The 14,973-nt window shown below is 37.2% G+C and overlaps 1 protein-coding gene across 1 annotated transcript; it reads left to right on the top strand.

Annotated features, from left to right (window-relative positions):
• Positions 1 to 12,911: 12,911 nt before the first annotated feature.
• Positions 12,912 to 14,353, top strand: LOC101139600 (actin-related protein T1). The gene has a single exon (XM_004064837.3). The coding sequence runs from the start codon at positions 13,109 to 13,111 to the stop codon at positions 14,237 to 14,239; it is 1,131 nt and encodes a 376-aa protein (XP_004064885.2). The 5' UTR covers positions 12,912 to 13,108; the 3' UTR covers positions 14,240 to 14,353.
• Positions 14,354 to 14,973: the final 620 nt, after the last annotated feature.

Here is a 14,973-nt window from a genome sequence, read left to right as displayed (position 1 = left end):
GACTTCTTCCATTCAAATTTGAATGCCTTTTATTTTGTTCTCTTGTCTAATTACTCTAGCTAGGGCTTCTGGTACTGTGTTGAATAACAGTGGTGAAAGTGGGCATCTTTGTCATGTTCCAGATCTAAGAGAAAAGGTTTTCAGTTTTCCCCCATTCAGTATGATACTACCTGTGAGTCTGCCATACATGGCTTTTTCTATGTTGAGATATGTTTCTTCTATCCCTAGTTTTTTGAGGGTTTTGACCATAAAAGGATGTTGAATTTTATCAAATGCTTATGAGCATCAATTAAAATGATCTTATGGTTCATATCCTACATCCTGTTGATATGATGTATCATACTGATTGATTTGCATATGTTGAACTATCCTTGCATCCCAGGCATAAATCCCACTTGTTCACAATGAATGATCTTTTTAATGTACTGCTGAATTCAGTATGCTAGTATTTGCTTGAGGATTTTTGTGTCAGCATGGATTAGAAATATTGATATGCAGTTGCTTTTTTTGATGTGTGTTTGCCTGATTTTGGTTTCGTGGTAATACTGGCCTCCTATAATGAGTTTGGAAATGTTCCCTCTGCTCTATTTTTATAAGTGTTTGAGTAAGATAGGTATTAGTTCTTCTTTAAATGTTTGGTAGAATTCAGCAGTGAAGCCATTGGGTTTTGGGCATTTATTTACAGGCAGACTTCTTATTATGACTTTGATCGCTTTACTTGTTATTGGTCTGTTTAGGTTTTAGATTTTTTTTTTTCATCTTTTATTTTAAGTTCTGGGGTACATGTGCAGGATGTGCAGGTTTGTTACATAGGTAAATGTGTGCCATGATGGTTTGCTGCATCTATGAACCCATCACCTAGGTATGAAGCCAAGCATGCATTAGCTATTCTTCCTGATGCTCTCCCTCTCCCCACCACCCCTAACAGGCCCCAGTGTGTGTTGTTCCCCACCATGTGTCCATGTGTTCTCATCAGTTAGCTCCCACTTACAAATGAGAATATGTGGTGTTTGCTTTTCTGTTCCTGCATAGTTTGCTAAGGATAACAGCTTCCAGCTCCATCCATGTCCCTACAAAAGAAATGATCTCATTCTCTTTAATGGCGGCATAGCATTCCATGGTGTATATGTACCACATTTTCTTTATCCAGTCTATCATTAATGGGCATTTGGGTTGATTCCATGTCATTGCTACTGTGAATAGTACTGTAATGAGCGTATGCTTGCATGTATCTTTATAATAGAATGACTTACAGTCCTTTGGGTATATACCCTGAAATGGGATGTCTGGGTCAAATGGTATTTCTGCTTCTAAATATGTGAGGAATTGACACACTCTCTTCAACAATGGTTGAACTAATTCACACTCCCACCAAGAGTGGAAAAGCACTCCCTTTTCTCTGCAACCTCACCAGCATCTGTTGTTTTTTGACCTTTTTAATAATTGTAATTCTCACTGGTGTGAGATGGTATCTCATTGTAGTTTTGATTTGCATTTCTCTAATAACCAGTGATGTTGAGGGTTTTTTAATATGTTTGTTGGCTGCATGAATGTCTTCCCTTGAGAAGTGTCTGTTCATGTTCTTTGTCCACTTTTTAATGGGGTTATATGTTTTTTATTGTAAATTTGTTTAAGTTCCTTGTAGACTCTGGATTTTAGATTTTGTCAGTTGGATAGATTGCAAAAATTTTCTTCCATTTTGTAGGCTGTCTGTTCCCTCTGATGATAGTTTATTTTGCGGTGCAGAAGCTCTTTAGTTTAATTAGATACCATTTGTCAAATTTTGCTTTTGTTGCAATTGCTTTTGGAGTTTTCATCATGAAATTTTTGCCCATTCCTATGTCCTGAAGGGTATTGCCTAGATTTTCTTCTAGGGTTTTTATAGTTGTAGGTTTTACATTTAAATCTTTAATCCATTTTGAGCAAATTTTTATATAAGGTGTAAGGAAGGGGTCCAGTTGCAATTTTCTGCATATGACTAGCCAGTTCTCCCAGCACCACTTATTAATAATAAGTAGGGAATCTTTTCACCATTGCTTGTTTTCATCAGGTTTGTTAAAGATCAAATGATTGTAGATATGCAGTCTTACTTCCAGGTTCTCTATTCTGTTTTATTGATCTATGTGTCTGATTTTGTACCAGTACCATTCTGTTTTGGTTACTGTAGCCTTGAAATATAGTTGGAATTCAGGTGGCAAGATGCCTTTAGCATTGTTTTTTTTTATTAGAATTGTCTTGGCTATCCTCACTCTTTTTTGGTTCCACATAAATTTTAAAATAGTTTTTTTTTTCGTAATTCTGTGAAGAATGTCAATTGTAGTTTAATAGGAATAGCATTGAATCTATAAATTACTTTGGACAGTATGGCCATTTTCACGACATTTATTCTTCCTAGCCATGAGCATGGAATGTTTCTTCATTTGTTTGTGTCCTCTCTGATTTCCTTGAGCGGTCATTTGAAGTTCTCCTTGAAGTGGCCTTCACTTCCCTTGTTAGCTGTATTCCTAGGCATTTTATTTTCTTTGTAGCAATTGTAAATGGAAGTTTATTCATAACTTGTCTCTCTGCTTGCCTGTTCTTGATGTATAGGAATGCTAGCATTTTTTGCGTATTGATTTTGTATCCTGAGACTTTTCTGAAGATGCTTATCTGCTTAAGAAGCTTTTGGGCTGAGATGATGGCGTTTTTTTAAATATAGGATCCCATCATCTGCAAGCAAAGATAATTTGACTTTCTCTCTTCCTATTCAAATACCTTTATTTCTTTATCTTGCCTGGTTGCCCTGGCCAGAACTTCCAATACTATGTTGAGTAGAGTAGAGAGAGAGGACATTCTTGTCTTCTGCCAGTTTTCAAGGGGAATGCTTGTAGCTTTTGTCCATTCAATATAATATTAGCTGTGGGTTTGCCATATATAGCTCTTCATTATTTTGTGGTATGTTCCTTCAATACCTAGTTTATTGAGAATTTTTAACATGAAGGGATGTTGAATTTTATCAAAACCTTTTCTGCATCTATTGAGATAATCTTCTTTTTGGTCTAATTCTGTTTATGTGATGAATTACATTTATTGATTTGCATATGTTGAACCAACCTTTCATCCAGGAGATGAAGCCAACTTGATCATAGTAGATAAGCTTTTTGATGTGCTGCTGGATTCAGTTTACCAGTATTTGAGGATATTTGCATCAATGTTCATCAGGGATATTGGCCTGAAGTTTACATTTTGTTGTGTCTCTGCCAGGTTTTGGTATCAAAATGATGCTAGTCTCATAAAATGAGTTAAGGAGGAGGTCCTCCTTTTCAATTATTTTTTGGAATAGTTTCAGAAGAAATGGTACCAGCTCTTCTTTGTACCTCTGGTAGAATTCAGCTGTAAATCTGTCTGGTCATGGGCTTTTTTTGGTTGGTAGGCTATTTATTACTGCCTCAAATTCAGAATTCTTTCTTGGTCAATTCAGAGTTTCAATTTTTTCCTGGTTCAGGCTTTGGAGGGTGTATGTGTCCCGGAATTTATCCATTTCTTCTGGATTTTCTGGTTTATGTGCATAGAGGTGTTTATAGTGTTATTTGATGGTTATTTTTGTTTCTGTGGGATCAGTGATGCTATCCCCCTTATCATTTCTGATTGTGTCGATCTATTTGATTCTTCCCTCTTTTCTTCTTTATTAGTCTATCTAGTGACCTATTTTATTTATTTTTTTCACTCCTGGATTTGTTATTTTTTTGAAGAGTTTTTTCATATCTCTATCTCCTTTAGTTCCATTCTGATCTTTGTTATTTCATGTCTTCTGCTAGCTTTGGGGTTTGCTTGTGCTTGGATCTCTAGTTCTTTTAGTTGTGATGTTAGGTTTTTAATTTGAGGTCTTTCTAGCTTTTTGATGTGGGCATTAAGTGCAATAAATTTCCTTCTCAACACTCCTTTAGTTGTATGTCAGAGATTCTGGTACGTTGTCTCTTTGTTCTCATTAGTCTCGAAGAACTTCTTAATTTCTGCCTTAATTTCAGTATGTACTAAGGAGTCATTCAGGAGGAAGTTGTTCAATTTTCATGTAGTTTTGTGATTTTGAGTGAGTTTTTTATTGTTGGGTTTTAATTTGATTGTGCTGTGGTCTGGGAGAGTGTTCGTTATGATTTCAGTTCTTCTGATTAAGTGACCAATTTGAGAGTAAGTCCCTTGTGATGATGAGAATAATGTATAATCTGTTGTTTTGGGGTGGAAAGTTATGGAGATATCTGTGAAGTCTGTTTGATCAAGAGCTGAGTTCAAGTCCTGAATATTTTAGTTAAATTTCTGTCTCAATTATCTAATATTTTCAGTGGGGTGTTAAAGTATCCCGCTATTATTGTGTGCAAGTCTAGGTCTCTAAGCACTTGCTTTATGAATCTGGGTTCTCCTGTATTGGGTGCATATATAGTAAGGAGAGTTAGCTCTTCTTGTTGACTTGAACCCTTTACTGTTATATAATAACTTGTCTTTTTTTCATCTTTGTTGTTTTAAAGTCTGTTTTGTCAGAAACTAGGATTGTGATCTCTGTTTTTTTGTTTTCCATTTGCTTGGTAAATTTTCCTCCATCTCTTTATTTTGAGCCTATGTGTGTCTTTGCACATGAGATGGGTCTCTTGAAGATAGCATGCTGATGGGTTTTGACTCTTTATCCAGCTGGCCATTCTGTGTCTTCTAATTAAGGCATTTAGTCCTTTTAGATTTATGATTAGTTTTGTTGTGTGTGAATTTGATTCTGTCATCATAATGCTAGGTGGTTATTCTGCAGACTTGTTTATGTTATTGCTTCATAGTGTCACTGACATTTGCACTTCAGTGTGTTTTTGTAGTGGCTGGTAACGGTTTTTCCTTTCCATATTCAGTGCTTCCTTCAGAAGCTCCTGCAAGGCAGGCCTGGTAGTGATGAATTCCCTCAGCATTTGCTTGTCTGAAAAGGATCTTATTTCTCCTCCACTTGCAAAGCTTAGTTTGGCCAGATATGAAATTCTGGGTTGGAAATTCTTTTCTTCAACAATGTTGAATATTGACCCCCAATCTCTTCTGGCATATAGGGTTTCCACTGAGCTGTCCACTGTTAGTCTGATGGGCTTCCCTTTGTAGGTGACATGGCCTTTCTCTGTGGCTGCCCTTAAACTTTTTTCTTTCATTTTGACCTTAGAGAATCTTATGATTGTCTTGGGGTTGATCTTTTCATGGAGTATCTTACTGTCTTGGGGTTGATCTTTTCATGGAGTGTCTTACTGGCATTCTCTGGATTTCCTGAGTTTGAATGTTGGCCTGTCTTGCTAGATTGGGGATTTCTGCTGGATGATATCCTGAAGTATGTTTTTCAACTTGATTCCATTCTCCCCATCTTTTTCAGGTAGCCTAATCAGTTGTAGATTCAGTCTTTTACATAATCCCATGTTTCTCCGAGGTTTTGCTTATTCCTTTTTGTTCTTTTTTCTTTATTCTTGTCTGCCTGTCTTGTTTCTGAAAGCTAGTCTTCAAGCTCGGAGATTCTTTCCATGCTCTTGCTTCTGTGGGGTGGGGGAAGGGTGCGCCAGTGGTTCAAGACTATTTTTTCTACCTCTTTAGTGTCTCTTACAGCAATAGGAAGTTACAATCAGGTACTATGAGTGCTCACCTGGTTTTTGGTTCTTACGAAGGTTTTTGGTTTATTTTCTGTGTGTAGATAGTTGTTAGATTTGTGTTTTTGCAGGGGGGGGATGATCAGTGGAGCCTTCTATTCCATCCTGTCTGTTACAGCTGTTATCCATCATCTCAGGAACCAGGGATGTTCAACAATTGCCTCTGATTTTTTTCAATAATGCATTATGGAAAAATCAGTTCACTCTGGGAAAGCTATGACTTAGAGAAAATAAAGACAACATTGCACAGTGAGTCTCCCAGGAAACCATAGACAATTGTAATAATGATATTTCTTTCTTTCTTTTTTTTTTTGGAAATAAGTCTTTTAACCCAAATCTGCCCTCTCCAAGTGCTACCAGTTTCCTAACTTTTACTGTGATTCTCATCTGCTGGTACAAGTGTGGATCTAGAGGTGAGGAGAGGGAGTAGGAACAGAGCAAGTTAAAGATACCACAGAGCATGGTGTTTATATTGAGATTCAGCAATTTTATTAAATAATGTCTTATTCAATTTATACAAATTATTCACTTGGAGAATTCCCATGAAACAATAATTTGATGGGAATATTTGAAAGTCTAATATTAGTTAGAAATTATGCCCTTTCTTTACTTTGGGAGATGTTGGCTTGAGTAAATCAAATCAAATAAATAATCTTTCTGACATCCATTTTTTGGAAACATTCCTAGAAACTTACTTCATTTAAAGTTAAAAACTTGCAAGAGCATTTTAAATCTCCTGCTTAATGGCATAATATCTGAGTATCATAGCTGTAAGATTATTTTATATTTAGACAAGAAACTGAGATAAATTACTATCGTAAGTCAATAATGAACACTGAAAGGCTTATGAAATTACCTGGAGACACTGTAGACACTACAGAGTGAGTTCCTTGAGTTCATTATGCATATATTAAAAGGTTACTAGCTTTCAATTTATTGTGAGAACAAAGTAAAAAACCTTTATTTGAAATGGAGGTTAATATAAATTTGAAAGCATAAGGGTAATATTTAATAAATAATGTATTTAATTATCTATAGGACATTGAAAATGCCATATAAAATGTATTAATATTTCCATTTATGACTCAGCTTGAAGAAAGGAAATTCTCCAAAAGCCTGTAAAAATAAAACTTTGATCCAGAGTGGTAGAGAGTTAGATATGATGTTTTTGCAATGAATCTTGCTATATTTTGGTGGCCTACATCTTTGGTAATATACACAGAAACAAGAGGAAAATAGAAAACACAAATATGGTGAAAGATGAACATTTGAATCCAACACATAAAAATCAGACCTCCAAAGAAAGAGTCATATACAGTGAGTAAGAGATAAAGCTTCTCCTGAGAATTCTTAAACATATCTCACACTTTCTTAATGTGGTTTGAGAATAGTATTTGATGTACCTGTATGATTTGTAAAACACTGAGTAAAAAAATTTAAATTAAAATGGTTCCAGTTTTGCAATATCAAGAGCAAAAGCAAATTTTCTCTAATAGAATTCACTTTAAATACAGAATTAAATTAATTTCTACAGATGATGGGTGTCTTAGTCTGTTTGGTCTGCTTTAACAAAATACCTCAGACTGGGTAATTTATAAATAATTAGACTTTTATTTCTCATTGTTCTGGAGTCTGGAAATTTCAAGAAGCCAGCAGATTCAGTGATGAAGGCTTGTTCTCTGCATCATAGATGGCACCTTGTTGCTGTGTTCTCACATGGCACAAGGGGAAAGGGGTGAAGAGGACTAAGAGACTCCCTCAAGGCCTTTTATAGGGGTACTAATCCCATTCATGAGGGATGCATCCTCATGACCTAATTGCTTCCAAAAACTCCACCTCTTCATACTACAGACTTGCGTTGAGGATTCAATTTCAACATGAATTTTGGAGAGACACAGACTTTCAAACCATAACAAGCAAGAACATTATTTCATAAAGAAAATATTAGTAAAACATTAATAATCTAGTCTTGGTTGGGTGTAGTGACTCATGCCTGTAATCGCAGCACTTTGGAAGGCTGGGGTGGGAGGATCGCTTGAGCCTAGGAGTTTGAGAACAGCTTGGGTAACATTGGGAAATCCTGTCTCTACAAAAGCAAAGAAATAAAAATAAAAATAAAAAATTAGCCAGGCATAATGGCATGTGCCTGTGGTTGCTGAAGTGAGAGGATTGCTTGAGCCCAGGAGGTCAAGGCTATAGTGAGCCATGAGTGTGCCACTGGACTCCAGCCTGGGTAACAGAGCAAGACTTTGTCTCAAAAGAAATCTAATGTGTATAAGCTGCAGTCAGCTAGATACAGAACACAAGACAAATCCCAGTATTAGACCTGAAAACACTGAAGTTTTGTTTGTTTGTTTGTTTTCGAGACAGAGTTTCGCTCTTGTTGCCCAGGCTGGAGTGCAGTGACGCCATCTCGGCTCACTGCAACCTCCGCCTCCTGGGTTCAAGCGATTCTCCTGTCTCAGTCCCCTGAGTAGCTGAGATTACAGGCATGTGCCACCACACCCAGCTATTTTTAGTAGAGACAGGGTTTCACCATGTTGGCCAGGCTGGTCTCGAACTCCTGACCTCAGGTGATCTGCCTGCCTAGGCCTCCCAAAGTGCTGAGATTACAGGTGTGAGCCACTGCACCTGGCCAAAATGTTTTTAATTATACTTTACAGTATACGAAATAAAATTATATTGTAATTAAGTAAATTAAGTTACCATTTAAATATATTACAAAGGGACATCTGACCATTAAACATAATTAAACATATTTAGAAAAAGATAAGACAAACTTCTAGAAATTAGAAATGAGATTATTGGTATTACAAACAAAATAATATTCTATATCCAGTAGATGTGTCAAATGTAAATTGACACTGCTATACAGAACATTAGTGAACCTAAAGATAAAAATTATTCAGGAAGCGGCTTAAAATGAGGCTGCAACATCTAGAAATTAAGTTAAAATAAGGATTGAAGTAGAGTTTAAAATGTGGCTTATATGAATACTATAGAGGCAAGAGATAATGGGAAAGAATAACACTGAGGGAAATGAAGAGCTTTCTAGAACTGATGAATGAGACAAATCCACAAATGCAAATAGCTAATGAATAGAAAGCTGGAAAAACTATTTAAAAAGTATAGCTTCACAAATTATTGTAGACCACTCAGCTACCAAAAAAAAAAAAAAAAATAGAAGAGAGAGGGAGAAATAAAAACATATTACCGAACAAAGAAATGAGGAACATATTTACAGATAATGGTGTGATAGAGCCAGTTCATGTCACTTTGCAGCTCTGATTTGTATGAATGGACTTATAGAATGACAGAGTAAAAGTTCTTCAAGAAAAACTGCAAAATTTTTTGAAGCAGAAAAACGACTATTTAATGTCAATGGAAATGGTCCTAAAGACATGCTGCAAATGAAACATTTATTCAAGAAAATCTACTGAAATTTGGAAATAGCAATGAGAGTTTGTGGTATCTGAACTGAGACCTAGTCCCTTCCGCCCCTTTCCAACTCAGTGAGAGAGAAACTTCAGACTACTTCAGCCAAGAATACAGAACTCTCTTTTTTCAGAGCGTTCAGATAGAGTACTACCTTCCTAGAAGGGGAAGAGCATTTCTTATACTGCCCCCAGCTACCTCTTTCTATGACTGTTAGTGAATGTGGCTGACTAGGAGATGTGGGCTCTCTTCTTTTCTACTGAGTCCACACAGTGGCACAGAGGCTCAACCATGGCACAGTACCACTGAGAATACTTGGGTGATGATAACCCACATCCTGGCTTATATGGTAGCAGTGGCACACCAGACACAGCAAGCTAAGAATGCCTGAGGCCACTCTCCCCACATACTGAATGCTCAGCTCCTACAGCAGAAGCGTCATTCAAAGAGAACCATGCCTTTTTTTAAACCCCAACTTCAGAGCCTGTGCTACTAGTTATACCAGAAGGGAGAAGCAGTCTGGAAAATGGATAGCTCCTAACTCCTTGAAAAAGGAACTTACTTTATTTAAAGCACAATGTGAAAAAGTTCAAGCCACAGGGCACTTTCAAAAAAAAAAAACAAAAAACAAAACAAAACAAAAAAACCACTTGATGTTTTGGTGAAGAGTAATTGGGAAAATATTGGTAAATTTATGAAGATATAGGATAAACCTTAGGTTGGATAGTTTACTGGAGAAAGCTGAAAAGAAACAGCTATGACTAGATACCCTGGGATCATAGCACATCACAAAAACTGACTTCAGGAACTATCACTTTAAAGGCAATATTCAAAATCAGTAGAGCAATCAGTTTACAACTAGTGGGGCTGTACAGAAAGAAAAAGAGACTAAACCCATTATCTCTCACCATATAGAAAAATTAACTCAGGATGGATTACAGACCTAAACCTGTAAAAGTTCCAGAGGAAACAGAAAACACCCTTCTGAACATCAGCCTTGGCAAACAATTTATGACAAATACCCACAAAGCAAACTCAACAAAAACAACAGTAGATAAATGAGACTTGATCAAACTAAACATGCACAGGAAAAGAAATAATCAACAAGAGAATCAGACAACCAATAGAATGGGAGAAAATATTTGTAAACTATGCATCCAACAAAAGGCTAATATCCAGAATCTGTAAGAAACTTAAACAAATCAAAAAGAAAAAAAAAATAACCCCATTAAAATGTGGGCAAAGAACATGAATAGATGCTTCTCAAAAGAAGACATACAAGCTTCCAACAAACACTTGAAAAATGCTGAACATACCAATCGTCAGAGAAATGCAAATTAAAACCCCACATAGATACCATCTTATACCAGTAAGAATACCTATTGTTAAAAAAAAGTCAGAAAACAACATATGTTGTCATGGATGTGGAGAAAAGGGAATGTTCATACACCACTAGTGGGAATGTAAGCTACTTCGACCACTATGAAAAACAGTATGTAGATATCTCAAAGAACTAAACATAGAACTACCATTTGATCCAACAATCCCGCAACTGGGTATCTAAGCAAAGGAAAAGAATTCATTATATAAAAAAGACACCTGCACTTGTATGTTTATCACTGCACTATTTATCATAGCAAAGTGATGGAACCAACCTAAGAGTCTACCAACAGTTGGTTGGATAAAGAAAATGTGGTATATATACACAATGGAATAATATGCAGCCATACAGTAGAATGAAGTCGTGTCTCTTGCAGTAACATGGATGGAGCTGAAGGCCATTATCCTAAGTAAACTAACAAAGAAGCAGAATATCAAATACAGATGCTCTCACTTATAAGTAGAAGCTAAACAAATGATACACATGGACATAACGATGGGCAAAATATATTCTGGGGACTCCAAAGGGATGACGGTGGGAGAAGAGTGAAAAATAAAATATAACCTATTGAATACAATGTCCAATATTTGGTTAATGGGTACTCTAGAATCCCAATTCCCACCATTATACATGTAATACCTATGTAACAAATAAGCACATGTACCCCTCTGAATCAAAGATAAAATTAGGCAGGTGGATCACCTGAGGTCAGGAGTTCAAGACTAGCCTGACCAACATGGGAAACCCCGTCTCTACTAAAAATACAAAATTAGCTGGGCGTGGTGGCACATGCCTGTTATCCCAGCTACTCAGGAGGCTGAGGCAGGAGAATTGCTTGAACCCGGTAGGCAGAGGTTGTGGTGAGCCAAGATAGAGCCATTGCATTCCAGCCTGGGCAACGAGAGTGAAACTCCATCACAAAAAACAGAACAAAACAAACAAAAAACAAACAAAAACAAAACAAAACAAAACTCCAGTTATAAAAGAAAAATAAAATACTTGGAAATAAAAATTTGACAAAACTATTATAAAAGTTTTACTCCAAAAATGACAATATTCCATGAAGAAACTAACATAATATGCAAGTGAATGGCAAAATAAAATCACATGTTCATGGGTTGGAAGAGTTGACGTTATTAAGATGGTACTATTCCTTAAATTGATCTAATGATTCAAGGCAATCTCTATCAAAATTCCATATGACATTTGCATAGGAATTGGAAAGTTGATCCTAAAATGCATATTGAATTGCAAGGGACCCAAAATGGCCAAAACAATCTTGAAAAGGAAGAACAAAGAAGTACTCAAACTTCTTAACTACAAAATTTATTACAGAGTGACAGAAATCAATGCAGTGTGCTACCAGCATGATGATAGACATATAGATCAATGGAATAGAGCAGTGAGTCCAGAAATAAACCCAGGTGTCTGTCTATGGTCAATTGTTGCTTGAAAAAGATACTAGTCATTCTATGGGGCAAAAATTATCCTCTTCAGCAAATGGTGCTGGAACAGCCAGATAGAACCATATTCAAAAGGATGAAGTTGAAAACTTAATGCACACCATAAATAAAAAATAAAATCAAAATTAACAAAAACTAAATGTAATAGTTAAAAGTTTAAAATTCTTACAAGAAAACAAAAAGATAAATTTAAGAATCTTAAATTTTATAATGAATGCTTACATATGACACAAAATATGAACAACAAATGATAACAGAGAAATTGGACTACTTTAAAATTTAAAAGTTTTGTAATTTCAAGAACACTAACAAAAAAGTGAAAAGACAATACAAGAATAAAAGAACATATATGCACATAATGTATCTGATAAACACTAGACTCTTGAATGTGTAAAGAACAGTTACAATGGAATAATCAAAAAACAACCTTATAAAAAAGGAGCAAAGGGTCTGCATAGACATTTCTCCCAAGAAGGTATTAGAATGGCCAATAAGCATATAATAAAGATTCTCAACATTGATACTTAAAGCTGTAAATCGAAACCACAATAAGATAACATTTCACACACACTAGAATGCCTAGAATCATAAAGTCAGAAAATAGAATTTAGAAGCATGTGGAGAAGTAGGAGCATTCCTACAGTGACTGTGGGAATGTAAAATGTCACAGCCACTTTGGAACAAAGAACTTACAGAAATTAAAATCAAATGATTTAACATACAGTTGTCATATAACTCAGCAATTCTATTCTCAAATATATATCTAAAAAAATGAAAACATAATTCCAAGCAAAAGCATGTAGAATAGTGTTTCTCATAGCTCTGTAGGTATGATTTGCTTTCCTTGGCTTTGTGTCTGACCAAGTAGGGAGTACTATTGGCTCAGAGGCCCCACCCCGCCCCTCTGATGCTCACTGAGGACAATTGTTGCCTTGGCTGGATTGTGACATAGAGGGCAATCACCCCTCATGTTGCCTCAGCAGGCCCTGAGCCTACAGAATGGAGACAAGATTCAGAGGTTGAGGATGGGGTGTCCTGGTGGACTGAAGGTAGCCTACTAGCTCTACATGGGTGACAACTTGAAACTTCAGAACCCTGAAGTTTAAAAAATTCTAAAGGTGCCTGTCATCTCAGAGAGTGACGTAAGTGTTCTTTCTTTATTTGGGGGAAGTCCAGGAGAACATATTACAGACATGTTTAATCTACATGCATTAGATGTTCCTGCTGTAATTTTTGACAGTGGTTCAGGACTCTGCAAAGCAGGCCTGTCTGGAGAGATTGGACCCCGCCATGTCATCAGCTCTGTCTTGGGACATTGTAAATTCAATGTGCCTTTAGCAAGACTTAATCAGAAGTACTTCGTGGGGCAAGAAGCCCTGTACAAGTATGAGGCCCTACATTTGCACTACCCCATTGAGCGTGGACTGGTAACAGGATGGGATGACATGGAGAAACTCTGGAAACATCTCTTTGAGCGGGAGCTTGGAGTAAAACCCAGCCAACAGCCTGTACTTATGACCGAGCCCTCTTTGAATCCTAGGGAAATTCGAGAAAAGCTAGCAGAAATGATGTTTGAGAACTTCAGTGTGCCTGGTTTCTACCTGTCTAATCATGCGGTGGCAGCGCTCTATGCCTCTGCCTGTGTCACAGGCCTGGTGGTGGACAGTGGAGACGGGGTCACTTGCACTGTCCCCATCTTTGAGGGTTACTCCCTGCCTCACGCAGTCACCAAACTCTGTATGGCAGGGAGGGACATCACAGAGCACCTCACCCGGCTCCTCTTTGCTAGCGGGTTTAACTTCCCTTGCATACTCAACAAGGCCGTGGTAAATAACATCAAAGAGAAGCTGTGCTACATCGCCTTGGAGCCAGAGAAAGAGCCACGCAAGAGCCGGGGAGAGGTCCTGGGAGCATACAGACTGCCAGATGGACATGTCATCCACTTTGGGGATGAGCTGTACCAAGTGCCCGAGGTTCTTTTTGCACCTGACCAGCTGGGCATCCACAGCCCGGGACTCTCAAAAATGGTCTCCAGCAGCATCATGAAGTGTGACACTGACATCCAGAATAAACTTTATGCAGACATTGTACTCTCCGGGGGCACCACTCTCCTCCCTGGGCTGGAGGAAAGGCTCATGAAGGAAGTGGAACAGCTGGCTTCCAAAGGTACTCCCATCAAGATCATGGCTTCTCCTGATAGATGCTTCTCTGCATGGATTGGTGCATCCATCATGACCTCTATGAGCAGTTTCAAGCAGATGTGGGTCACCTCTGCAGACTTCAAGGAGTATGGGACATCTGTGGTTCAAAGAAGGTGCTTTTAAAGATCCTTGAGCAGAGGAGACATCTTGAAGTGCCAGATTACAGGAGTACCAGTGGGAGATGGCATTTTCTTCTGGGCTTCAGCATGATGTTGAATAAAAGTTTTGCCATTTCAAGTTTCAGTTTATTCTTAGTAGCACCATAATATATGAGTCATGTCATGAATCTTTAGGTTGCTCTATTACTCTCTTCTTTCCTATGGGCCTGTTAAGTTTTTTTCTCCTAAGAAAATCTTGGGTTATATGTTGAGGTTATGTTCATATAGAGGATTTGTAGCAAACGGTGCCTGGGGCTCATATCTAGGAACTTGATTTGGTAGAATCTCAAGAATCTTTAAATTAAATTATTATCTTAGGTGGTTCTAATAGACCCAGTTCCCAGGAGACTAAATCACGAAGAAAAGTGTGGGAAAAGGAAGGAAATGAAGCAGAACTGGAAATCCTCCACTAGTCTTAGAGTTCAAATCCTTTTACCTGGTTTGTCATTTAGTTAGTGCAATAGGGTTCTTGCTGTGCTGTTATGAGATCAAAAATGCTAATTAGAATGGAGAAAAAATTGGGCATAGAAATCACCATTTTCTAAGGCTCTCTAAGCTCAGGGTCCTTGTTCCCAGTTGCAGCATTAAGAATCAGTATTTCTAAATTATTGTTTTTTTATCATTTTTAATTTCAAGGCTCTATATAGCATCATTTTGTTATGGATAAAACACTAGAAACAATAGTTATCAATAAAATAA

This window comes from Gorilla gorilla, chromosome X, assembly GCF_029281585.2.
Source record: "Gorilla gorilla gorilla isolate KB3781 chromosome X, NHGRI_mGorGor1-v2.1_pri, whole genome shotgun sequence".
In the NCBI taxonomy this organism is placed as follows: Eukaryota; Metazoa; Chordata; class Mammalia; order Primates; family Hominidae; genus Gorilla; species Gorilla gorilla.
Note: the sequence above shows the minus strand (reverse complement) of the source record. Positions and strands in the feature narration are given on the sequence as shown.

Excerpts from the sequence above, each read along its gene's own strand:
- LOC101139600 (XM_004064837.3), top strand. The coding sequence starts at position 13,109 with ATGTTTAATCTACATGCATTAGATGTTCCTGCTGTAATTTTTGACAGT.